Raw genomic sequence first — 27,742 nt, 5'->3', positions numbered from 1 at the left:
ATGTCTAAAATACTTAATTTGTCAATGGACCCCATAGAAGCTTTCTCTATAAAAGTCTGATTGCTCTTTCAATAAAACATGCGGTGCGCATGAAACCTGCATCCCCTGTGTCCCGTGAATCGGCTTGACCCTTAGGTCTCCAGGGCACTAGACACTGACGGGAACTGAGTACCATTATGAGGTGGCGGTCTCATTCTGTTTGGGTGTGTACCCAGAAGAGGGATTGCTGGGTCAGACTGTAGTTCTATTATTAATTTTTTTTTTTTTGCGGGTCTGGGGATGGAACCCAGGGGCATTTGACCTCCGAGCTACACCCCCTGCCCTATTTTTTATTCTTTATTTTGAAACCGGGTCTCACTGAGTTACAGAGGGCCTCACTAAGTAGCTGAGGCTGTCCGCGAACCGCGATCCTCCAGGTCTCAGCCTCCCGAATGCTGGGATTACAAGCGTGCGCCACCACGCCCGGCTATTATTAATTTCTTTAAACCACCATGTGGTTCTCTGTAATGGCTGCACTGATCCACAAGCCTGCCAGCGGTGTATAAGGATTCCCTCTCTCCTCAGGCTTCCCAACATTTGTTATTCTTTGCTTTGTTTTGGTACCAGAGATCGAACTCAGGGGCATTCTATCTCTGAGCTACAGCCCCAGCCTATTTTATTTTGAAACAGGGTCTTGGTAAGTTGCAGAGGATCTTGCTAAGTTTCAGAGGCCAGCTTGGAAGCGATGATTCTCCTGTCTCAGACTCTCAAGTGATGGATTACAGGAGTGGGCTGCCATATATATGGAGAGAGAGGAAGGGGGGAGTCAGGCTGGGCAAAGAGGAAGTTCCTACTGACATTCTGCTCTAACCCCAGTCCTGCTGAGAGTAAATGAGAAAGCATTTTTTTTCTTTATAGCAGCCAAATTGCAAGGCAATATTCACTCTCTCCTCCCCTCCTTTCATGGGAAAGGGTCAAGCTGATAAATTATCTTCTAAGCCAGAGGACACTAGTAGCTTACAATGAGGGGGTGGATTTAAGCTCAAATGAGCATATGATGAGCTGCTCAGCATCATTAGGAATTAGAGAAATGAAAAGCTGGGCATGGTGATGCACTCCTGTAATCCCAGTACTTTGGAGGCTGAGACAGGAGGATCGCAGGTTCATGGCCAGCCTCAGCAACTAAGGTCTTACATGACCCAGCACAATGGCTCTCATCTGGGTCGAGGTTTTGCACATGCCCCTACCCGGGGTGGGGAAGAGTTGGGGGGGGGGATTTGGCAACCTCTGAGATGCTTTGGGGTTTTGTTTTTCACAACCAGAAAGGGCATACCGTACTAGTGACATCTAGTGGTGAGAATTGGAGATGCAGCTTAACAGTTTTTGCTCCAAGGAGCCTTCTGCCGGTCAACAGATATGCGGGAGTCCCAAAGGCCAACAGAGCCGGAGGGTCGGGCCACCCTGATCTGAGCCCTCCGTTCCCTTCAGCTCCCGGCTTTACTCTCGGCCAGTTTCAGCCGCACAGATCTCTTTCCAGCCATGTGAAATGCCGACGCTTCCTTCATCAGACCTTGAACTGGACCCTGCTTAGCTTCCCGGAGCCAACGAGCTCCATGGTGGTGAACTTGACAAGCTGCTGTTTCTCCCAAGTGTTACTTCTACCTGACAGGACCCCAGGCCCGGCCACTCCACAGCCAAGTTCCCCAAATCCCCGGCCGGTAAGGATTATCCACTGGACCACATTCCATCTCAGCACCTCCTTCTCGTCCTTGAAGCGCTATGGAAGCTCCCACACAAAAGCAAACACGAGCCAGGCGTGGTGGCTCTGGCCTGTGGTTCCCGTACTTGGAAGGCTGAGACAGGAGGATTGCAGGCTCGAGGCCAGCCTCAGGTACTTAGCAAGATCCCGTTTCAAAATAAAAAACCAAAAAGGTTGGGGATGTAGATCAGAGGTAGAAGGCCCTTGGGTTCAATCCCAGGTACATCACCTTGTTGTTCATGTTAGTCACGGCCATGAGAACTGAGAGTTCTGGGTTTCTCTGAGTGACTTCTGTAGCATTCTCTCCATAGCTTCACACTCTGAGAGTCCCTTCTCCATCAACAGAGGAGAATACTCTACTTGCTCTTCCTATTGGAAGGTGCTTTCTTTGGTTACTATGCTATGTCCTCAAACAAACCAGTTTTGTATAAAATAGTCATGTTTTAAATAATCCAGATATAGATTTATATTTTAAAGGAATGCTGTTGAATTTAATAAAAATTTAATCCTCAAAAAAAAAAAAGAAATCATTCGATGATGTGTACCTAATATCAGAAAAAACAAAACAAAACAAAACAAAACACCTCTCCATTGTGTGCATAAAGCACATTTTCTTCTGTTAGGCACTGAGGCTTGTTCCATAGCTTGGCTATTTGTACAGTTATAAACATGGATATGCATGTGTCATTGCGGTGTGCTGACTTTCTTTTGGAAGCCGGGCGTGGAGGCGCACGCTTGTAATCCCCGCGCTTGGGAGGCTGAGACAGGAGGATCGCACGGATTCGAAGCCAGCCTCAGCTGCTTAGTGAGGCTCTCAGCAACTTAGTGAGACCCTGTTTCCAAATTAAATAGAAAATAGGTCTGGGAGTATAGCTCGGAGGTAGAAAGCCCCTGGGTTCCACTCCCAGTACCACCAAAAAATAAAAAAAAATAAAAAAATTAACTTTCTTTTGAAAAAATACCAAGGAACAATACAAACTTTACTTTGTGTATCCATGAACGTTCATGAATATTTAGGTTGTTTCCCTCTTTTTTTTTTCTTATGAACAGTACTGCCATGACCCTGGTTGTACAAATATATCTTTGAGATCCTGCTTTCAATTTTTTTATTTTTTTAATTTTTATTTTCTGTGGTACTGGGGATGGAACCCAGGGGCATTTTACCTCTAAGCTACACCCCATCCCTATTTTTGAGTCTTTTTTTATTTTTGAAAAAGGGTCTCACTGAGTTGCAGAGGGCCTCACTAAGTAGCTGAGGCTGTCCGTGAACTGTGATCCTCCTGTCTCAGCCTCCCAAATGCTGGGATTACAAGCATGTACCATCACGCCTGGATCCTTTCAATTCTTATTTATTTATTTATTTATTTATTTATTTATTTATTTGGTGGTACTGGGGGTGGAACCCAGAGGCTTTCTACCTCTGGGCTATACTCCCAGACCTATTTTATACTTTATTTGGAAACAGGGTCTCACTAAATAGCTGAGAGCCTCACTAAGTAGCTGAGGCTGGCTTCAAACCCGTGCGATCCTCCTGTCTCAGCCTCCCAAGCGCGGGGATTACAAGCGTGCGCCACCACGCCCTGCTCTTTCAATTCTTTTAGATGTGTACTTGGAAGTGGAATTGCTGGGCCATACAGTAATCCCATGTTTAACTCTTTTTTTTTTTTTTTTGTACTGGGGAATAAACCTAGGGACATTCTATTCCCTAACCATTTTTATTTTATTTTGAAACAGGGACTCACTAAATTGCTCAGGGTCTTGATAAGTTTCTGAGTCTGGTCTCAAACCTGCGATCCTCCCATCTCAGCCTCCCAAGTACTGGGATTACAGATGTGCATCACCATTCTTGGCTCTTATTTAACTTTTTTTTTTTTTTTTTTGGTGGTTCTGGGGACAGAAACTCCGGGCATTCTACCTCTGAGCTCCATCTGATCCTTTCTACTGTTTTGAAACAGGGTCTCACTAGGTTGCTGAAAGTCTACATAAATTCCTGAGGCAGGTCTAGAACCTGAGACCCTCCCATCTCAGCCTTCCAAGTACTGGGGATTACAGACACAAGCCACCATGCCCGGCTCATATTTAACTTTTGAGAAACCACCAAACTGTTCATTGCAGTGGCTGGACCATGCCACATTCCCACCTATATATATATGCACAAAGGCTTCAATTTCCTCATTTCACCAACCTTTGTTATTTTCCATCTTAACTCATTTTATTATTATTTTTTATATATTTTTTATGGTACTGGGGATTGAACTCAGGGGCATTCTACCTTCAAGCTACACCCCCAGCCTGATTTTTTTTTTTTTTAATTTGAAAACAGGGTCTCACTAAATTGCTGAGGCTGGCCTTGAACCTGAGATTCTCCTGTCTCAGCCTCCCAGGTACTGGGATTATAAGTGTATGCCACCATGCCTGGCTATTATTTTCTGTTTTAAAAACTTGTTTCTAGCCGGATGTGGTGGCGCACACTTGTAATCCCAGCATTCGGGAGGCTGAGACCTGGAGGATCGCGGTTCGTGGACAACCTCAGCTACTTAGTGAGGCCCTCTGCAACTCAGTGAGACCTGGTTTCAAAATAAAGAATAAAAAAAAAAATAGGGCAGGGGGTGTAGCTAGATCGAATGCCCCTGGGTTCCACCTCCAGACCCACAAAACAAAACAAAACAAAACAAAAACTTGTTTTATGTTATCAGGTGTGAAGAAAGCTCACTGTGAAGCTGGGTGTGGTGGTGCAGTCTTGTAATCCCAGTACTTGGGAAGCTGAGACAGGAGGATTGCACAAGTTCAGCTATTTAGTGAGGCTCTCAGCAACTTAGTGAGAGACTTTCCAAATAAAATATCAAATAGGTCTGGGAGTGTATCCCGGAGGAAGAAGGCCCCTGGGTTCCATCCCTCGCACCACAGAAAGAAAATAAATAAATAAATAAATAAATAAATAAATAAATAAATAACCAGGCTGGGGTGTAGCTTGGAGGTAGAATACCCTTGGGTTCAACCCCTAGAATCACACACACACACACACACACACACACACACACACACACACACACACATTCACATACAAGAGCTCACTGTGGTTTAGCGTTGCATTTCCCTAGTGACTGCCAGGGAGTTCTTGGGAATACTGGACACAGACCGTGCCCAGCACCAGGCTGGAAGGAAAGATAAGTGACATTCCTGGGGGCCTGTGTGCAAGTCATTCTTCCGAGGAGACAGCTGTGGTGTGATGAGGCTCAATTAGGAAAAGCCAGGGATGGTGGAGGAAGGGAGGGGAGCGGCCTCCATCCCTGTGGCATCCTGGGCCTCGGCCCCGGGGCTCCCACGACTTCCCCTCGTGGCCGAGGGTGCTGGATGGGCCCAGGCACCATGTCTCCGTCCCCGGCGGCTCTCTTCTGTCTCGGTGAGTCTGTGGTTGACCTGGGATTGTCGAGGACAGGCACTGAGCACCAGGCAAAGAATTTAAAATATATTTATACATCAGTGATGAATTTCCGGGCCAGAGGGACTTACCAGAGCCTTCTTTGTTGAGTGGGGGAAGGGGACCCAGGGCAGTGGCGTATTTCATGTGAGCCTTTTCGGTTTAATTCATGGATGGGACAGGGCGTGCACACAGGAGTCGTGGTGCAGCTACCAGTGTTCTTCTGCCATATCCTTTCTTTTTTTTTCTCTTTTGTCATCCTGGGGATTAGACCCAGGGGCATTCTGCAGTGTTACAGTGCCTTAAATTAAGGAACAAACAGCAGTGTAGACACAGAGTAAAAAGTGACACAAACATAAAACTGTCAGCAGAAAAAGCTTACAGGTGTCAAACAAATGTCCCGTGGGAGGGGCAAGAAGGAAGTCAGCCGGGGGTGGGGGGAGAGAAGAAACACTATTTGTCTGTAAAAATGTTTTTATCATGGTAAATATATATTCGGCATGCTGGGACTGGTGGTGCACACCTGTAATCCCTTTACTTGAGAGGCTGAGACGGGGATTGCGGGTTTGAAGCCAGCTTCAGCTACTTATGAGACCCTCAGAAACTTAGCGAATCCTGATTACTTATTTTATTTTCTTAATTAAAAAATTTAATTTTAAGTCAGCCATGGCAGTGCAAGCTTGTAATCCCAGTACTTGAGAGGCTGAGACAGGAGGATCACACAGGTTTGAAGCCAGCCTCAGCTACTTAGTGGGACTCTCAGCAACTTAGATCTTGTTTCAAAATAAAGAATAAGCCAGGCATGGTGACACATGATTGTAATCCCAGCATTTGGGAGGCTGAGACAGGAGGATTGTGGTTTGTGGACAGCCTCAGCTACTTGGTGAGGCCCTTTGCAACTCAATGAAACCCTGTTTCAAAATAAAAAGAATAAAAAAAAAAATAGGGCTGAGGGTGTCTCTCAGAGGTAGAATGCCCCTGTGTTCCAACTCCAGTACTCAGATAAAAAAAAAAGTGCTGGAGTGTAGCTTGAAGGTAGAATGCTCCTGGGTTCAATCCCCATTACTGCAAAAAAATTTTTTTAAATTAATTTTTTTCTCTTGTACTGGGGATTGAACCCAGGGGCATTCTACTTCTGAGAGACACCCCCAGCCCTATTTTATTTTTTGTTTTTGAAACTTGGTCTTGCTAGATTGATGAGTCTTATTAAGGTGCTGAGGCTGGCTGTGAACCTCAGATCCTCCTGTCTCGGTCTCCCAAGTACTAGGATTACATTGTGCGCCACCATACCTGGCTGAGAGCATCTGTTTTTTTTTTTTTTTTTTTTTTAAATTAAGCTGGGTGTAATGTTGCACACTTGTAATCCCAATACTTGGGAGGCTGAGACAGGAAGACAGGAAGATCACAGGTTTGAGGACGGCCTCAGCAACTTTGTGAGACCCTCTGCAACTGAGACCTTGTTTTGGAATAAAAAATAACATAGGTCTGGGGCTGTAGCTCAGAGGTAGAATGTTCCTGGGTTCAATCCCCAGTACCACAAGAAGTAAATAAAGAAATAAATAAGTTAATTAATTAATTAAAAGTTGGGAATTGTGGCACATACTTACCAAGCCAGCCTCAACAACTTAGTGAGGCTCTCAGAAACTGAGTGAGACTCTGTTTCCAAATAAGAAATAAAATCAGGCTGGGGTTATAACTTGGAGGTAGGATGGCACTGGGTTTGATCCTCAGTATCAATTAAATAAGAATAAAATAGGGCTGGGGAATGTAGCTTGGAGGTAGATTGCCTCTGGGTTCAACCTCCAGTACTGAACAAATAACCCCCCAAAACAAAACAAGCAAGAACAAGAACAACAACAACAAAAACAAACAAGAAAGGAAAAAAGTCAAATACACACAGCATGAAATTTACCACTAATGTGTGTCTGATTCCAAGACGTTTTTACCCCCAAAGAAAACCCATATCCCTTAAGCGGTAGCACCCATGTCCTCCTCTGCCAGTGCCTAGTGACTACTAACCTGCTCTTTCTTTTTGTGACTTTGCTTGTTCTCCACACTTCATAAATAAAGGGCATCATTTAATGTGTAGATTTTTGTGACTTGGTTTTTTTCACTTAAATCATGTGCTTGGACATCTTTAGAAAAAGTAAAATAATCATGAGAAGAAAGCAGATAGGTACAGACATCCAGCCACAGTGCTCAGCACCGCAGAGGTGGCCTCTGGAAGGAGTTCCAAGTGCCTGGTTCTCTTCTCTCCCCAGGGCTGTGTCTAGGGCTGCGGGTGATTGCAGTGTGGAGTGGTAAGTCCTCCCGGGAGTCAGCCTGTGGGAGGCAGGAAGGCAAGGGGACCCCGGAGACGGTGTGTGTGCTTGGCAGCTGATCTCTGCTTCCCTCACAGGCCGGCTCCCCAAGCCCTCCCTCCGGGCTCTGCCCAGCTCCCTGGTGCCCCTGGAGAGGTCTGTGACTATCCGGTGCCAGGGCCCTCCGGGCGTGAACTTGTACCGCCTGGAGAAACTGAAGCCCAGGAAGTATGAGGATCAAGACTTTCTCTTCATCCCAGCCATGAAAACAGACCACGCAGGACGCTACCGCTGCTCCTATCAGAATGGGAGCATCTGGTCCCCACCCAGTGACCAGCTGGAGCTGGTTGCCACTGGTAACGGGAGGAAAAGGGGCGAGTGTGGCTGGCCTCCTAGCCCAGGGGCTGTGTGGTCCTCTGTAGCAGATGGCGTTGATGTTCATTGATTGATGAGTAGTCTCTCACATGAATGACAACGGAGTCAGCTGGGGCGGCCGGGGAGGAGAGAGATGTCTCTACTGCTGCCGTCCTTCCACTAGCATCCTGATTTTATTGAGGGTTATAAGAAATAGCAAAGAAATAGCAAAGCACTCATGGTGCGAGTCAGGGAATAACACCAAAGTAGTGACAGATGAATCAGGGAAGAAAAGGGTCAAGAAAACCGTCAGGGTTTTTGCTTATGGGTCAGGTTATCAGTCTCATTTGGTCCTTGGAAACCTGTCTGCGTGCAAACAGTTCCCACTTGGGTGGGCAGCTTGTGCCCCTCCCAAGCTGGACTGAGGTGACCTCAAACCACTAACAATGCTCTCAACAGTTTTCAGTTCTGAGCTCAGAAAGGGTGAAAATAGGGGATGTGGATCCCAAAACCCCATAGATCTGGGATCAGGGTGAGACAGCCTTGAGCGCGAAGTCAGGGCTGGTGCTTCCTGAACACCCACTGATCAACACAAATCACATGTTAGTGGTGTGTGTGTGTGTGTGTGTGTGTGTGTGTGTGTGTGTGATCCCCTCCGCCCTGGTATTAGAGATTGAACCAGGGCACTCTACCTCTGAGCTATACCCCCAGTCCTATTTTATTTTGAAACAGTGTCTTGCTAAGTTGCTGAGGCTGGCTGGCTTCAAACCTGGAATCTTCCTGTCTTAGCCTTCCAAGTACTGGGAATACAGGCATGTGCCACCAAACCTGGCAAAATAGGAATATATATACATACATATATATATATATATATATATATATATATATATATATACACATATACACATACACACACACACACACACACACACACACACACACACACATATATATGTGGTACTGGGGTTCCTGGAAACCCTTCTACTTCCAGGCTACACTCCCAGACCTATTATATATATATATATATATATATATATATATATATATATATATGAAACAGGGTCTCTTAAGCCAGAGAGGTTGGCTTTCAAACCAGCGCAATCCTCCTGTCTCCGCCTCCCAAGTGCAGGGATTACAAGTGTGTGCCACCATGCCTGGCCTAAAATAGGAATATTAATAGTGAGAAAACTTAACATACACTCGTAGCGAATTTCAAGGATATAATATAGACTTTTTACCTATAGTTGGACAAGTTATTTAATGTCTTGGTCTTAATTTCGTCTGTAAAATAGGAATATTAACAATGAGAAAATTTAAGATACACTCTGAGAAAATTTCAAGGATGTAGTACAAAGTTGTTACCTATAGTTGGGCAAGTATTTAACATCGTGGGTCTTAGTTTCATCTACCTACCTACCTACTTACCTACCTACCTACCTACTACCTACCTGATCCATATTTTTGGTACTGGGGGTTGAACCTCTGGGCATTCTACTTCTGAGCCTTTATCCACTTTCTTTATTTATTTATTTATTTATTTATTTATTTATTTATTTATTGGTGGTACTGGGGTTCCTGGAAGCCCTTCTACCTCCGGGCTACACTCCCAGACCTATTTTTACATTTTTTTATTTGGAAACAGGGTCTCCTAAACCAGCGCGCGCGACTGGCTTCGAACCCGCGCGATCCTCCTGTCTCCGCCTCCCAAGCGCGGGGATTATAAGCGTGCGCCACCGCGCCCGGCTCATTATTTATTTTGAAACAGGATCTCATTAGCTTGCTGAGGCTCTCATTGAGTTGCTAAAGCTGGCCTCAGAGCTGAGATCCTCCTGTGCCAGGCCCTCAGGTACTGAGATTACAGGTGTGTGCTGCTACGCGCAACTAGTTTAATCTACAGAACAGGAATTTTAGTAGTGATGAGCTCATAGGACTTTTTGAGGATTCAGTGAATTTGATGTGCCTTGAATTTGGACTGGCTCCTCGGGAACTGGCATTTTAAAGCAGGCTTACAATATAGATATAGAATACTGTCATACAAACTTTTAACACAGGACAAACAGAAGCTATTTTGTTGCTACTGTCATAGTCTGAGTGATTTAAAAAAATTTTTTTGGAAGCCGGGCGTGGCGGCGCACACCTGTAATCCCAGCATTCGGGAGGCTGAGACCACAGGATCGCGGGTCGTGGACAGCCTCAGCTACTTAGTGAGGCCCTCTGCAACTCAGTGAGACCTGGTTTCAAAATGAAGAATAATAAAAAAAAAGGACAGGAGGTGTAGCTTGGAGGTAGAATGCCCCTGGGTACCATCCCTAGATGGAAATAGATCTTGCTGAAATTGTTTAGGGTCTCCCTACATTGTTGGGGCTGTCATCAAACCTGTAATTCTCCTGTCTCAGCCTCCCAAGTACTGGGACTACGGACGTGCGCCCCCACGCCCAGCTTTGAGTGCTTCCTGGTCAGGCACTCTGGTGGATGCTCAGTACGCATTGTCTCATTTGGCCATCCCCATTCCACAGCACAGGACACTGAGGCACAGATGTGGAGAGGCTCTGGGGACACAGAGCCTTTTAGTGGCAGGATTCAAGCCCAAGCACTATGATGTGACCACAGCCACATCCCCTTAACCACTCAGTGACCCTACCTCTCTGTGAGCTGGGGCAAGGGGAGCGGGGTCTCCAGGAGGGAGACAGTCAGAAAGTTCCCGAGCTCTTCAGGAAGCCATGGATCCTCTGGCCCCCATGGCTGGGATGCTGGCCTCCGTCTCCAACACCAGACTTTTCTTTCCTCCCAGGGGTTTACGACAAGCCCTCGCTCACAGCGCTTCCGAGCCCAGAGGTCTCCCCGGGAGGGGACGTGACCCTGCAGTGTAAGACCCAGTATGGCTTCGACCAATTTGCTTTGTATAAGGAGGGGGGCACTGGGCCTGACAAGAGACAGGAGAAGTGGTACCAGGCCGATTTCCCCCTGATCACGGTGACCTCTGCTCACAGCGGGACTTATAGATGCTACAGCTTTTCCAGTACAACCCCGTACTTGTGGTCGGCCCCCAGCAACCCCCTGGTGCTCACTGTTGCAGGTAAGGGGGTGCAGAGCCCACCATCTTCCTCAGGTTTCACAGACCCACAGGTGGGAGGGGGTAGAAGGCAGGGGGAGCCTGGGGCTCAAACCAGCTTTGGAGGATGTATGGGTTTCCTATGGATGCTATGACAAAAATCACACACTCCCTGGCTTACAATGATACAGACTTCTTTACTTATTGTTCTGAAGGTGAGAGTCTGAAATGGGTCCCACTGAGATAAAACTAGGGTGTTGACAGGGCTATTGGTATTCCTTCTGGAGGCTTCAGGCTCCCTTCCCTGCTTGCTCCAGCTTCTAGATGCACCTGAGGTCTGAGGCTTCCTCTGTCTTCGAGGCCAGCATGGCAGGGTCTTCCAGTCTCTGATTTGTCTGCCTCCTTCTTCGCTTGTAAGGCACCTTATAATTGTGCTGGGATGATCCTGGGCCACCTCACTGACTTGAGATTCTTAACTTGTTAACACCTGCAAAGCCCTATATGCCACATGAGGTAACATAGCCACGGGCCTAAGGGAATTTGGACTCAGACATGTTTGGAGTTTGGAGACCATATATATATAATCACTTTTTGTTTTTTGGGGTGTGGTACTCAGGATTTAACCCAGGGACATTTTTTTTCTTTTTTTTTTGTGGTACTGGGATTGAGCCCAGGGGAATTCTGCCTCTAAGCTACATCCCCAGTCCTATTTTTTATTCCTTATTTTGAAACAAGGTCTAAGTTGCAGAAGGCATCACTAAATAGCTGAGGCTGAAGCTGAGTGTGGTAGCGCATTTGGGAGGCTGAGACAGGAGGATCGTGGTTCTCAGCCAGTCTCAGCTACTTAGTGAGGCCCTTTGCAACTCAGTGAGACCCTGTTTCAAAATAAGGAATAAAAAATAGGGTTAGGGGTGTAGGTTTGAGGTAGAGTGCCCCTGGGTTCTATCCCCAGTACTGCAAAAAAAAAAAAAAAAAAAAAATTAGCCGAGGCTGGCTGTGAACCTGTGATTCTTCTGTCTCAGCCTCTAAAGTACTAGGATTACAAGTGTGCACCACCATGCTTGGTTCAACTCAGGGACATTCTACCTCTGAGCTATATCCTCACCTTTTTATGTTTTTGTTTTGAAACAGGGTCTCCCTAGATTGCTGAAGCTGGCCTTGAACCTGTGATCCTCCTGTCTCAGCCTCCCATGTACTGGAATTACAGGCATGTAGCATCATGCTGGGCTAGAACCATAGTTCTTAATTCCATGAGTAATTCCTTATGTCTGGTCTGGATTTTAAGCATTCAATAAGCAAGCAATAACAAAAATTTACAGAAATTTAAAAAAATACAAACCAAAAACCACTATGGCAGGAAGTAAATTGTGAATAAATTGTGAAATGACTCTCTTTATAGGCAATCATACATGTCTTATCTTTGATAATCTCAGTACAAGTTTATGCGTTTGTGTGTGTAGTGCTAGGGATTGAACCCAGGTATATTCTACCTTTGAGCTACATCCCCAGCCCTTTTTCTTTTTTCTTTTGTAACAGGGTCCCACTAAGTTGCTGACGGTTTTGCTAAGTTACTGAGGTTGGCTGCTAACCTGTGAGCCTCCTATCTCAGGTTCCCAAGTACTGGGACTACAGGTGTGTACCCCCTCACCCAGCTAGCACAAGATATCTTTATGAAAAGGCTTGCTGCTAAATTCTTTACATCAGTGGATGTGCTTTCTTTCTTCTTCTTTTTAATGCTGGGGATTGAACCCAGGTGCATTCTACCTCCAAGTTACGCCTCCAATTTTATCTTATTTGGAAACAGGATCTCACTAGGTTGCTGGGACCCTCACTAAATTGCTGAGGCTGGCTTTAAACCTGTCTCAGCCTCCCAAGTACTGGGATTACAAGTGTGCACCACCACGCCCGGTTTAGCAAATGCACTTTTTAAGAACCAGTGCTGATGTTTTGTGCTCATCATTGTTTTAGAGATTATGTACTTTCATCAGTATTTTAAGCCATCCAATTTATTTAGCATGTCTCAATATGAGCTGGGCATGGTGGTGCATGTATGTAATCCCAGTTCTTGAGAGGCCGAGACAGGAGGGTTGAAGGTTTGAGGCCAACCCCAGCAACTTAGTCCTTAACACAGGTATAAACAGACTTAGGTAAGCACCATGGAGTAAAGTACACAGAGCTATGAGAACCTGGACGGGACCATCTGGGAAGGTTTCTGGAGAAAGCCAAGCTCCATTTGGCAGAGCGGGAGGGGTGGCAGCTGGGGCAGGGGATGGTGTAGCCAAGCGCCCCCTGGTGGCTGGAGGAGCAGCAACGCTAATGTGGCTGGGCCGTGGGCAGATGGAAAGGGACTCTGTGTCTTTTATGACCTCCTCCTTTCTCCACACCTTGTGGTTCTTCCCCCTTTCTACAAATTCATGCCGCGGTTCCTATCTCCACATCTGCCTCCTAGGAAATAAAAGCCAGACTTTATCCCAGGGATAAAGCAAGTCACAGGAATCCAGAAGGAGGGGCAGAAGTAAGGCTCCCAAGGCAGGGTGGCCAACAGGGAGCATCAGGTGCTATTGAAAAGCAGTGCAATAGCCTCAGCAGTCAGCCCCGTATGCTTCTCAGACTCATCTCCTGTGTGGAGAAATGGAGTCACAGAAATGCTTTGTCGCTTGTTCAGGACCCACAGCTACCAGAGCACGGATTTCTTTCTTTTTCTGATTTCCCAGGAACCTCTGTGACCTCGAGTCAGCCACCCCCAGAGGGACCTTCCTCTGTAACAGGTGAGTTCAGGAGAATTCTGATGTCTGGGGAGTGTGGCTCATGGATCCCTCCTTGTCCTCCTCTCTGCCTACCTCTCTCTCTCTCTCTCTCTCTCTCTCTCTCTCTCTCTCTCTCCTCTCTTTTTTGTGGTCCTGGGTGTTACGGATTGGGAGAATATGGTTTGTGGAAACCATTCCCCGGGGACCCCTGCGAGGGTCCCGGACACACTTTCCCCCAACCCATAACAAACCCCGAAATGACCAAAACCAGAAAATTACCGCGGGTTCTTATCCTAAACTAAGAATAAATATGCATAGCTTGGACAGTTGCTGAAGATTTAAAGAAGTTTATTAGAAATATAGAAATACAGAAAATAGAAATACAGCCCCATGCCAAAATGGCATGGGGGGGGGTTGACTCGAAATGAATACACCAAAGGGCTTACACGTGGACTCAGCCTTTTATACCCATGATCTCCATCTTGTTTGCGTGAAAGGTACCTCCTGCAGCAAGGTGTGGCAAGGTGTCTTCTTTCATGAAGGGCAAGGTCAAACTCTGCTCCATCCTCCCTAGATCATCCTGTAGATCTGTCTTTAGATAAAGACCTAGTTCTCATCTCTTAAGATCTGTCTTTAGATAGAGACAGGCCTAGTTCTCCTCTATCGACTGGTTAAATACCTTGAGCTAGGTTAATTTACATTGGAATAGCTGCCTGTTTTAGGCAGAAATCAAGTCCTTTCTTTACCCATGTCTGCTGCCATTTTGACACAACTATTTTAAAATATACCAATTATTTTCTTTTGAAATATATTAATAATCAGAGCTTTCCCAAATCTTCCTAGGCCATTCCAATACTGATACACTGGGGATAGAACCCAGGGTCATTTTTACCTCCGAGCTCATCCCTATCATTTTTTTTTTTTTAAATTTTGAAACAGGATTTCACTAAGTTGCAAAGGGCCTCACTAAAAAGCTGAGGCTGACCTTAAACCATGATCCTCTTGTCTCAGCCTTCCAAATGCTGGGATTACAAGCGTGTGTCACCACACCTGGCCTACTCTTGTTTTTAACAGCTTTATCAAGGTATAATTTATATACCATGAAATGTACCCATTTGAGGGTATATATTTTTTATTTATTTATTTATTTTTTTGCGGGTCTGGGGATGGGACCCAGGGGCATTTGACCAATTTTTTATTCTTTATTTTGAAACAGGGTCTCACTGAGTTGCAGAGGGCCTAAGTAGCTGAGGCTGTCCGCGAACCGCAGTCCTCCAGTCTCAGCCTCCCAAATGCTGGGATTACAAGCGTGCGCCACCACGCCAGGCTCGAGGGTATATATTTATGATTTTTCATTAATGTAGGGTTGTGCAACCGGTTCTAAGATCCAGCTCTAGAACATTCCCATCACTCTTAAAAGACCCCTTGAGGCTGGGTGTGGTGACACTGCCTGTAATCCTAGTGCTTGGGCCGCTGAGATAGGAGGACTGAAGGTTCAAGGTCAGCCTGAGCAACTTAATGAGGCCCTCGGCAACTTACTGAGATCCTGTTTCAAAATAAAAAGTCAAAATGGCTGGGTTGTTGCTCAGGGTTAGAATTCCTGTGTGTTCAATCCCCAGTACAAAATACAATACAAAACAAAAACAAACAATAACAAAACAATAAAAATAAAAATTACCCCTTGTTCCAAGTTGTGGTCACTCTTATTTCCTCCTCTTCCCTCAGGCAGCCACAAACCTTTCTGTCTCTGTAGAATTGCCTTTGGAGGTTCTTACTTACTTATTGTTTCTTTCATTGAGTATATTTTAAAAGTTCCCATGCTGCCTATGGGGGTGTTCTCTGGAGACCGAAGGAAACTTTCTCTCTGTGTATAATTTCTTTTCACACACACACACACACACACACACACACACACACACACACACACACTCAAGGAGCTGCCGGGCGTGGTGGTGTACGCTTGTAATCCCCATGCTTGGGAGGCTGAAACAGGAGGATCACACAGGTTCGAAGCCAGCCTCAGCTACTTAGTGAGGCTCTCAGCAACTTAGTGAGACCCTGTTTCCAAATAAAATATAAAATAGGTCTGGGAGTATAGCCCAGAAGTAGAAAAGCCCCTGGGTTCCTTCCACCCCTAGTACCACCAAAAAAAAAAAAAAAAAAAAAAAAAGAAGAGCTATCAGAACCCAGAAGGGGCTGTCTGGGAAGCTGGGCTCCATCTGGATTTTAGGGTAAAGTGAGAGTAAGTGGAAGGGGGAGGGGCTGTCTGGGAAGCTGGGCTCCATCTGGATTTTAGGGTAAAGTGAGAGTAAGTGGAAGGGGGAAGTGACTGTGTGTCTTGTAGACATCTCCCTTTTCCCCCACCCCCCGTAATTCTCTCCCCTGTCCCCATGCCATGGTTCCTTTCTCTATATCTGCTTCCCAGAGGACAAGAACTAGGCTTTCTCTCAGGGACAGAGAAAGGGTGACAGGAGTCCACAAGAATGGCCAGAAGTAAGGCTCCAAACGCAGGGTGGGCAACACGGAGCATTGGGGACACGCCAAGATGTGCAACAGCTCAGCAGTCAGCGACGTATGTTTCTCTGTACTTGTGTCCTGTATGGAAAAACAGAGGCCCAAAAAATAATTTGTTATTTGCTCAGGACCCACAGCTACCAGAGCACAGACTTCTCTTCTCTTCTGATTTTTCAGGAGCCTTCATGACCCCCAGCCAGTTACCCACAAAGGCACCTTCCCCTGTAACAGGTGAGCTTAGGAGGAAATCTGGTGTCTGGGGAATGAGGCTCATGGATTTCATTCTTCTCATCTTCCTTTCTGCCTAGATTCCTTCCTTCCTCTCTTCCTTTGTCCATTCCTTCTTCCCTTCTCCCATCCTTTTCTTTCTTCCTTATTTTGGGGCATTCTACCTCTGAGGCACACCCCAGCCACTTTTTTTTTTTTTTTTTGGTGGTACTGGGGGCAGAACCCAGGGGCTTTCTACCTCCGGGCTATGCTACCAGACCTATTTTCTATTTTATTTGGAAACAGGGTCTCACTAAGTTGCTGAGAGCCTCACTTAGTAGCTGAGGCTGGCTTCGAACCTGTGCGATCCTCCTGTCTCAGCCTCCCAAGCGCAGGGAGGACTGACATTATTTCATTTAATAATCCTCCTGTTTAAATTTTCCAGAATCCTCCAGGAGATGGATCGTCTCACCCACAAACAAAGTCTCTACAACCGGTGAGTAACCAGGCACTTCAGGCTGGGCAGAAAAGGGTGTGAGGATGTGACTCTTCCATTACCTAATCCCACGGGCTTTAATGGCTTCAACCAAGAAAGCCCCGAGGAAGGGGATGGGAGTGGACTGTAGCGCTGGTGCAGAGGGGCACTGTGGGGAGTGTGGCCACTTCAAAGATGGTGGATCCTGGGGTCCTCTTTACAAGCGTGTGCCACCACGCCTGGCTCAACCAGCCACTTTTAAATCTTGAAACAGGGTTTCAGTAAGTGGTTGAAAATTTCACTAAATTGCTGAGGCTGGCCTTGAACCTGTGATCTTTCTATCTCAGCCTCTCAAGTACTGGGATTACAGGCATGTACCCACCAGTGCCTGGCTCAACCTGGATTCCCTGACTTAATTTCACTAGTCTCTTCCACAGATTTTTTTTTTTTTTTGTGGGTCTGGGGGTGGAACCCAGGAGCATTTGACCTCCGAGCTATACCCCCTGCCCTATTTTTTTTTTTATTCTTTAATTTGAAACTGGGTCTCACTAAGTAGCTGAGGCTGTTCGCGAACTGTGATACTTCGGTCTCAACCTCCCTGATGCTGGAATTACAAGCGTGCACCACCATGCCCGGCTAAGATTTGCTGTGTTTTAAAAATCTTACTTCTAGCCAGGTGTGGTGGCGCACGCTTGTAATTCCTGCACTTGGGAGGTGGAGACAGGAGGATTCCTCAGGGTTGAAGCCAGCCTTGCTGGCTTGGGAGACCTTGTTTCCAAATAAAAGGTATAAAAAAATGGGTCTGAGAGTGTAGCCCGGAGGTAGAAGGGTTTCCAGGAATCCCAGTACCACCAAAAAAAAAAAAAAAAAGAAAGAAAGAAAATCTTACTTGTACCGGTAAAGGGGTTGGGTATCCTAATAGCTATTGACATGCAGCCTTACCTCCTCTGATCCTAGTCAGATGGTGTATAATGTCTAACCTGCAGAAGGATACTCTGAACAGATTGTTAAACTGTGGAGTCCTGGTCGTTTGGTCCTGGGGATTGAACCCAGGGGCACTTTACCCCCAAACTACTCTCCCAACCCAAATTTATTTATTTTATTTTTGTGGTACTAGGGATTGAACCCAGAAGCATTCTACATTCAAGCTATACCGCCACCCCTATTTTATTCTTTATTTTGAAACAGGGTCTCACTAAGTTGCAAGAGGGTCTCACAAGGCCGGTTGTGAACCTGCGATCCTCCTGTCTCAGCTTCCCAAGTACTGGGATTACAAACATGTGACACCCTTTCCCCAATGCCATGGTTCCTTCCTTCCTTCCTTCCTTCCTTCCTTCCTTCCTTCCTTCCTTTTTTTTTTTGAGGCACTGTGTGTGTGTGTGTGTGTGTGTGTGTGTGTGTGTGTGTGTGCAGTTGAACCTGAACCCTTGGTCATTCTACCTCTAAGCTACATCCCCAGCTCTAGTTTTTATGCTTTATTTTGAAACAGGATCTCACTAAGTTGCAGAGGGCCTCATAAGTAGCTGAGGCTGGCTGTGAACTCAGATCTTCCTGTCTCAGACTCCCAAATACAGGGATTAAGTTTTTATGCTTTATTTTGAAACAGGATCTCACTAAGTTGCAGAGGGCCTCATAAGTAGCTGAGGCTGGCTGTGAACTCAGATCTTCCTGTCTCAGACTCCCAAATACAGGGATTACCAGCTTGTGCCACCATGCCTGGTTGGGGCGTTGCTTTTTTATTTTTATTTTTTTGCGGTACTAGGGATGGAACCCAGGGGTATTCTACCCCTAAGCAACACCCTCAAACCTATTTTTATTCTTTATTTTGAAACAGGGTCTCATTGAATTGCGAAGGGCCTCACTAAGTAGTAAAGCTGTCCGCGAACTGTGATCCTCCTGTCTCAGCCTTCCAAAAGCTGGGATTCCAAGTGTGCACCACCACTCCCGGCCCTTGGGGGGTTGCTTTTTATTTATTTATTTTTTTGGTGGTGCTGGGTGTGGGACCCAGAGGCTTTCTACCTCCAGGCTATATTCCCAGATCTACTTTTTATAGTTTATTTGGAAACAGGGTCTCACTAAGTCGCTGAGAGCCTCACTAAGTACCTGAGGCTGGCTTCGAACCTGTGTGATCCTCCTGTCTCAGCTTCCCAAGCGTGCCGGGGTGGGGGGTGTTGCTTTTATTTATTTATTTTTGGTGGTACTGGGGTTTCTGGAAACCCTTCTACCTCTGGGCTACACTCCCAGACCTATTTTATATTTTGGGAACAGGGTCGCAGCTGGCTTCGAACCTGTGCGATCCTCCTGTCTCCACCTCCCAAGCACGGGGATATTACAAGTGTGTGCCACCACACCCAGCTGGGGGTTGCTTTTTAAAGCACAGATTTCTGAGCTCCTAAGAGTTTGAGTCAGTGGGTCAGGTGTAAGCCAGCAATTTTCTTTTATAACAAGTTCCCAGGTGATACTGATGGAGCCGGCCCTAGACGCCACTCTGACAACCACTGAGTTACATTTCGTGAACAATATCCTGTGTTCAAAAGCATCTCTGCTGAATGGGGTGTAATAGAGTGCAGTGTAGAAACTTTAAGAAACAGTGGGCCAGCCTGGGCATCTGTAATGTTTTCTGGGTCTCAGGGGTGGACCTGAATGGCAAGCAACAGGCAGCGTGTTGGAAAGAGCTGAGGTTGGTGAGGACCTGACATCTGAGCTGGGGGAGAGGTGGTGTGAGGGCTGCTTGTGCAGTCCAGGCAGGGACAGAGAGCAGTGGCACACTCGGTGTGTTTTGAATTATCTTTTTTTTTTTTTTTTTTTTTTTTTTTTTTTTTTTTTGCGGGTCTGGGGATGGAACCCAGGGGCATTTGACCTCTGAGCTACACCCCCTGCCCAAGTTTTTATTCTTTTTTTTTTTTTTGTGGTACCGGGGTTCCTGGAAGCCCTTCTACCTCTGGGCTACACTCTCAGACCTATTTTTACATTTTATATTTGGAAACAGGGTCTCCTAAGCCAGTGTGCGCGGCTGGCTTCAAACCTGCGCGATCCTCCTGTCTCTGCCTCCCAAGTGCGGGGATTACAAGCGTGTGCTACCACGCCCGGCTAATTCTTTATTTTGAAACAGAGTCTCACTGAGTTGTGGAGGGCCTCACTAAGTAGCTGAGGCTGTCCGCAAACCGCGATCCTCTGGTCTTACCTCCCGAATGCTGGGATTACAAGCGTGTGCCACTATGCCCGGCTGAATTATCTACTTTGAAATAATTATGGGTCCCAGGAATTTTGCAGTGATAGTACAGAATAGTCCTGTGTGTCCTTTACCCAGCTCCCTCCAATGGTTCCATTTTAGGTGATTTTTTTTTTTTTTTTTGGCAGTACTGGGGATGGAACCCTGGGGCATTCTACCTCTGAGCTGCACTCCCAGCCCTATTTTTTTTTTTTTTTTTATTCTGAAACAAGGTCTCACTGAGTTGCAGAGGGCCTCACTAAGTAGCTGAGGCTGTCTGTGAACCGTGATCCTTCTGTCTCAGCCTCCCAAATGCTGGGCTTACAAGCGTGTGCCACCATTCCCAGCTTCCATTTTAGGTGATTGAAAGAACAACATAAGGTAGGTGTGGTGGCCCACGCTTGTAATCCCAGTACTTGGAAGGCTGAGACAGGAGGAGTGCAGGTTCGTGGCCAGCCTCAGCTATTTAGTGAGGCCCTCTGCAACTCAGATCCTGCTTCAAAATAAAGAATAAAAAAAAAAGGGCTGAAGCCTGGCGTGGTGGTGCACGCTTGTAATCCCAGCATTTGGGAGGCTGAGACAGGAGTGTTGCAGTGTAAGGACAGCCTCAGCTATTTAGTGAGGCTCTTTGCAACTCAGTGAGACCCTGTTTCAAAATAAAGAATAGAAAATAGGGCTGGTGGTAGAGCTTAGAGGTAAATTGCCTCTGGTTCAACCCCCGGTACCGAAAAAACAAAACAAAACAAAAAAACCCCAAACCAAATCAAACCAAAACAACCAACAAAAATAACATAGAAACTAGGAAAGTTAGCTGGGTAAAATGGCACTTGCCTATAATCCCAGTATTTGGGAGTCTCAGACAGGAGGATCTCAGGTTCAAGGCCAGCCTCAAACAACTTAGTTAGACTTTATTTCAAACTAAACAATAAAAAGAATTGGAGGTGTGGCTCGGAGGGAAAAGGCCCCTGGGTTCAACCCCCAGTACCACAAAAACAGAACAAAACAAAAACCAACCACACGAAGAAGTGTTTGTGAGGGTTTGGAGAAATTCGAATCTTCTTTATAGCTGGGGATGTAAAATGGCTCATCTGCTTTGAAGTATAGCCTGTCAATCCCTCAGAAAGCTAAACCTAGTCAAATGACCCAGCGATTTCCCTCGCTTTTTTTGTTGTTCGTGGTAGTCGGGGTGGAACCCAGGAGCTTTTCTACCTCTGAACTATACTCCCAGACCTATTTTATACTTTATTTGGAAACAGGGTCTCACTAAGTTGCTGAGAGCCTCACTAAGTAGCTGAGGCTGGCTTCGAACCTGTGTGATCCTCCTGTCTCAGCCTCCCAAGCACTGGGATTACAAGTGTGCGCCACCATGCCTGGCTCCCTCCTGGGCTTATAGCAAGACAACTGAAACTTATGTTGACAAAATAACCTATGTGTGAATGCCTGTAATGGAGCCACAGTGGGAATGAGACAAATATCCATCAACTGGTGGCTGGATCCCTAAAGGCCAAAGATGGACGCGGAGTCTCGGGGCCTCTGACTGCCTCTTAGTGACTGTGCAGCGTGCATCAGAGAGAGCGGTCCCAGGGCACTCAGAGGCTCAGCAGGGGCTGGAGTGGGGAGCCCTCGGAGGACTGACATTATTTCACTTAATAATCCTCCTTTTTAAATTTTCCAGAATCCTCCAGAAGACGGATCGTCTCACCCACGAACAAAGTCTCTACAACCGGTGAGTAACCAGGCACTTCAGGCTGGGCAGAAAAGGGTGTGAGGATGTGACTCTTCCATTACCTAATCCCACGGGCTTTAATGGCTTCAACCAAGAAAGCCCCGAGGAAGGGGATGGGAGTGGACTGTAGCGCTGGTGCAGAGGGGCACTGTGGGGAGTGTGGCCACTTCAAAGATGGTGGATCCTGGGGTCCTTTTTACATGCCGTCTGAGGACAAGGGCCTACTCTCCCTGGTTGGCTCTAACTGGAGTATGTGGTATCGCCCCACTGTTCTCAGGTAGAGTCTGTGGTTCAGTCACATACAGCCCATGGGTCCTGGAAGCTGTGATTCTCAGCTCCCAAGTTATTGTGATTACAGGTGGTTTACCACTGTGCCTGGCTTAACGCATTTTCACAGTATATTAAAATTGTCGCCAGGTGTGGTGGCATATGCCTGTAATCCCAGTGCCCGGGAGGCTGAGACACAGCCTCAGTAAGTAGTAAGACTCTCATCAACCTAGTGAGACCCTGTTTCAAAATAAAATAATAAAAAGCCAGGCATGATGGCGCATGCTTGTAATCCCAGCATTTGGGAGGCTGAGACAGGAGGATCACACAGGTTCGAAGCCAGCCTCAGCTACTTAGTGAGGCTCTCAGCAACTTAGTAAGACCCTGTTTCCAAATAAAATATAAAATAGGTCTTAGGAGTATAGCCAGGAGGTAGAAAACCCCCTGAGTTTCACCCCCAGTATCACACACACACACACACACACACAAAAAAAAAATAATAATAATAATAAAATAGGGCTGGGAGTGTAGCTTGGAGGTGGAATGCTACTGGGTTCAATCCTCCATATCCCTCTCCCCCCCACAGCGTCATTACTCCTTGGTCTCCTTTATTTTATTTAATTTTTAATCTTTTTCCTAGACCTCAAATGTAATTAGCCATGAGAGAACACACATAGGAGAGAAACCCTGCAAATATAAAGCAGGCAGTAAAGCTTTTGCTCACAACTCAACTCTGGTAGCGCATCAAAAAATCCACACTGTAGAGAAATCCTACAAATGTAAAGAATGCAGTAAATATTTTGCTCACAACTCAAATCTCAGAAAACATCAGAGAATCCATACTGGAGAAAAAACCCTATAAATGTAAAGAATGCAGTAAAGCCTCAGCTACTTAGTGAGACCCTGTTCCAAAATAAAGAATAAGCTGGGCGTGGTGGTGCACGCTTGTAATCCCAGCATTCGGGAGGCTGAGACTGGAGGATCACAGTTCGCCGACAGCCTCAGCTACTTAGTGAGGCCCTCCGCAACTCAGTGGGACTCTGTTTCAAAATAAAGAATAAAAAATTGGGCAGGGGATGTAGCTCGGAGGTCAAATGCCTCTGGGTTCCATCCCCAGAACTGCAAAAAAAAAAAAAAAAAAAAAAAAAGAATAAAAAATAGGGCAGGAGGTGTAGTTTGGAGGTCAAATGCCCCTGGGATCCATCCCCAGACCCGCAAAATAAATTAAAAAAAAAATAAATAGATTAAAAAAAAAAGAGCCAGGCGTGGTGGCGCACGCTTGTAATCCCAGCATTCGGGAGGCTGAGACCTGGAGGACTGTGGTTCGCGGACAGCCTCAGCTACTTAGTGAGGCCCTCTGCAACTCAGTGAGACCCGGTTTCAAAATAAAGAATAAAAAATAGGGCAGGAGGTGTAGCTCAGAGGTCAAATGCCCCTGGGTTCCATCCCCAGACCTGCAAAAAAAAAAAAAAAAAAAAAAAAAAAAAAAAAAAATTAAAAAAGGGCTGGGAGTGTTGCTCAGAGGTAGAATGCCCCTGGGTTCCATCTCTAGTACTAAACAACAACCAAAACCAAAACTAAAACAAAATAAAGTAAAATAGAGTTAAAAAGAGCATATATGGGGCTGGGCGTGGTGGCACACGCTTATAATCCCCTTGCTTGGGAGGCGGAGACAGGAGGATTGCGCTGATTTGAAGCCAGCCTGGCTGGTTTAAGAGACCCTGTTTCCAAATAAAAATATAAAATAGGTCTGGGAGTGTAGCCCGGAGGTAGAAGGGCTTCCAGGAACCCCAGTACCACCAAAAAACCAACCAAACAAAAAAGCATATATGGGGTGCTTATTATTACACCGAACCTGTGTTTTATACTATTTTTACAGTTGAATGTCCCTTATCTGAACAACTTGGGACCAGAAGCAGCTTGAAGTTTGGAATATTTGTCTTTTTAATTCCTTTTTAATATCCTTATAGTATTTGATTTTTTTTTTTTTTTTTGCGGGTCTGGGGATGGAACCCAGGGGCATTTGACCTCCAAGCTACACCCCCTGCCCTATTTTTTATTCTTTATTTTGAAACCGGGTCTCACTGAGTTGCAGAGGGCCTCACTAAGTAGCTGAGGCTGTCTGCGAACTGCGATCCTCCAGGTCTCAGCCTCCCAAATGCTGGGATTACAAGCGTGCGCCACCACGCCCGGCAGTATTTGATTTTTTTATTGGTGTACTGCAAGTGCACATGTCAGTGAGATCCACAGCGATACAGTTATACACATACGCATTTGGTCTGTTTCCTTCTTCATACCTCCCTTTTTGTCTCCTTACATGAGAGTGAGATTCATATTGATATATTCTCATATGTTCAATTAATGACTTTGGGATATTTACATATACGTAATGAAAGTGTTTTTTTTTTTTTTGTACTATGGATTGGACCCAGGGGCAGTCTACCTTTGAGCTACAACCTCAGTCCTTTTTATTTTGAACTAGGGTCTAAGTTGCTAAGGTTGGTTTTGAACTCGAGATCCTCTTGACTTAGCCTCCTTAAGTACTGGGATTACAGGCAAATGCCATGGCATCCTGCTCATAATGAGACAGCTAGTGGATGGGCCCCAAATATAAACGCTAAATTCTTTGTTTCATCTATACCTTATACACATAGCCTAACGATAGTTTACTTTTGTGGCACTGGGGATTGAGCCCGGGGGCATTCTACCCCTGAGCTGCACTCCTAGCCCTATTTTGAAACAAGTTCACCAAGTCACTGAGGCTGTGATCCTCTTATCTCAGCCTCCCAAGTACTGGGATTACAAGTGTGTGCCACCATGCCCAGCTAGTTTTATTCAATTTCCTTTTCTTTTTCTTGTTGGTACTGGGGTTCCTGGAAGCCCTTCTACCTCCGGGCTACACTCCCACCTATTTTATATTTTTTTATTTGGAAATAGGGTCTCTTAAACCAGCGAGGCTGCTTTGAACCAGTGCGATCCTCCTGTCTCCGCCTCCCAAGCGCGGGGATTACAAGCGTGCACCACCATGCCTGGCTATTCAATTTCTTAGTGCAATTGCTTTTCAACTGTGACCTGTCCCATGAGATCAGGGGTGGGATTTTCCACTCGTGACATCGTCAGTGTTCAAAAAACTTTAGCCAGGCATGGTGGTGCATGCTTGTATTCCCAGTATGTGGGAGGCTGAGACAGGAGGATCGCAAACTCAAGGACAGCCTCAGCAAGCAGTGAGACTCAATCTAATGAGACCAGTATTTTTTTTTTTTTTTTGTGGTACTGGGGGTGGAGCTCAGAGGCTTTCTACCTCTGGGCTACACTCACAGACCTTTTTTATATTTTAGTTGGAAACAGGGTCTAAGTTTCTGAAAGCCTCACTAAGTAGCTGAGGCTGGCTTCGAACCCGTGGGATCCTCCTGTCTCAGCCTCCCAAGTGCAGGGATTACAAGCGTGCGCCACCACTCCCGGCCTGTATTTTATTTTTTTTTTAAATAGGACTGGGAGTGTAGCTCAGAAATAGAATGCCCCTGAGTTCAATCCCCAGTACTATACATGAGAAATTCAAATTTTGTGGCATTTCAGATTTCAGAATTTCATATCAGGGATGCCTGATCTGTATTACTTTTTTTTTTTTTTGTGGTACTGAGGATGGAACCCAGGGGCATTCTACCTCCAGGCTAGACCCCCAGCCCTATTTTTTTGTTCTTTATTTTGGAACAGGGTCTGAGTTGCAGAGGGCCTAAGTAGCTGAGGCTGTCCGCGAATCCGGATCCTCCAGTCTCAGCCTCCCAAATGCAGGGATTACAAGTGTGAGCCACCACGCCCGGCTGATCTGTATTAATTTTCAATCAACCCAGGATATAAGTGATATCATTAATTTAATTGGACAGATGGGAAAATTGGCTTATAGGTATCAAGTCACTTTCCAGAGGTGCTGGACTCGGGTGGTCACATCTGGGCAGCCCGACTCTTAGGTTAATCTTCAGTATGGAGATGGTTCTGTTCATTCACGCTGAGACTTCTCGATTCCCAGCGGTGTCTAGGAATATCACCGTCTCTCCAAAGGGGTCGGGCGCTCCAGCTGGTAAGTTTTCTTCTCCAGACCCACATCCCTCCTCACCCCATCCTTCTACCCACAACAGTCTCCTTTCCTCTATGGAAGCTACAGCTCTATCATCATGGGTTCCAGTTGTGTAGGACTTTGAGGGGAGAGGGCGGGACATCAGCACTTGGAGTTCAGAATCAAGCAGTAAGATCAGGTGGGAAATCTGGGTGTGATGGTGCACACCTGTAATCCCAGTACTCGGAGGCAGAGACAGGAGGATCACAGGTTCGAGGAGCCTCAGCAACTTAGCAAGACTCGCACTCTAGTGAGATTCTGTTTCAGAACAAAAACAAGGCTGGGCGTGGTGGCCCACGCTTGTAATCCCAGCGCTTGGGAGGCTGGGACAGGAGGATCACACAGGTTCGAAGCCAGCCTCAGCTACTTAGTGAGGCTCTCAGCAACTTAGTGAGACCCTGTTTCTAAATAAGTATAAAATAGGTTTGGGAGTATAGCCCGGAGATAGAAAAGCCCTTGGGTTCCACCCCCAGCACCACACAACAAAAAGAGGACCAGGGATGCAGCTTGAAGGTAGAATGCCTCTGGGTTCAAATTCCAGTACCACTGTCACCATGGGGGGGGGGAACCAGGGGGAAAAGTTAAGTTTCTAAAAGATTAGAGAAAGAAAATATCTACCTCTCGGGCACCCACTGATGACTGTCCTCTTCTGGGATTATCTGGATAACCAGGTGGTAACTGTCCCAGGAAGAGCGTTGAGTTGGAGTAATTGGGAGAAAAGCTGTGTAGGGAATGGGGCTTACTCAGCCCTGATCCTGGGCGGGATCCTGGGCAGGAGGAGGGCTACTCCAGGAAGGACATGGGTATCCTAGCCAGAGGAGAATACCAGGCTCTCCATCAGGTGGAGTCATGAGAAATTCAGATGTGGCTTACGGATTTGTTTTGCTTTTGTACTGGGGATTGAACCTAGGGACATTCTATCTCCAAGCAAACCAGGTCTAAACTGCTGAGGGCCTTGCTAGGTTGCTGAGGCTGGTCACAAATCTTCCATCCTCCCATTTCAGCCTCTCAAGTTCTGAGATTATAAGGCAGGCACCAACCACCGTGTTCTGCTTAGGGATGGGCTTTTACCACCAACCAGCCCCATCTCTTTTCTTCCAGGTCTTGCCCACCAGTACTACAACAGGGGTAATCTGGTTCGGATATGCCTTGGTGCTGTGATTTTAATATTCCTGGCAGGGATTGTGGCAGAAGATTGGCACAGCAGGAAGAAGCCCATGCTGCGCAGGGTCCAGCCAGCACAGAGGCCCCTCCCACCCCTCCCACATGCTATGAAGCCCCACGGCTGCCAGAATGTGGGTCGACCAGATGTCCATAACCATGGGTGCTACTATTAGAGCCCTGGGTATGATAATACTCAAGAGAAACCATGGGAGTGTGGATGTGGTTGGAAAGTGGGGTGTGGTGGTCCATGCCTGTAATCCCAGTGCTTGTGAGGCTAAGACAGGAGGATTGCAGGCTTGAGATCAGCCTCTGAAATTTAGCAAGACCTTATTTAAAAATAAATAAGGGCTGGGCCGTGGTGGCGCATGCTTGTAATCCCCGCACTTGGGAGGCAGAGACAGGAGGATCACGCAGGTTCGAAGCCAGTCTCAGCTGGCTTAAGAGACCCTGTT

At 46.3% G+C, this 27,742-nt stretch overlaps 1 protein-coding gene across 1 annotated transcript; it reads left to right on the top strand.

Annotated features, from left to right (window-relative positions):
* Positions 1-5,107: 5,107 nt before the first annotated feature.
* GP6 (glycoprotein VI platelet) lies at positions 5,108-27,463 on the top strand (the record flags this gene model as incomplete). The annotated part of the gene is made up of 8 exons (XM_080703738.1): positions 5,108-5,141; positions 7,421-7,459; positions 7,558-7,815; positions 10,605-10,889; positions 16,304-16,357; positions 21,695-21,745; positions 26,040-26,090; positions 27,228-27,463. The coding sequence occupies 8 exons, from the start codon at positions 5,108-5,110 to the stop codon at positions 27,461-27,463; spliced, it is 1,008 nt and encodes a 335-aa protein (XP_080559864.1).
* Between the last annotated feature and the right edge of the window lie 279 nt (positions 27,464-27,742).

This window comes from Muscardinus avellanarius (genome assembly GCF_963383645.1).
Source record: "Muscardinus avellanarius genome assembly, chromosome: 10".
Lineage (NCBI taxonomy): Eukaryota > Metazoa > Chordata > Mammalia > Rodentia > Gliridae > Muscardinus > Muscardinus avellanarius.
This window is presented reverse-complemented; position numbering and strand designations above follow the sequence as displayed.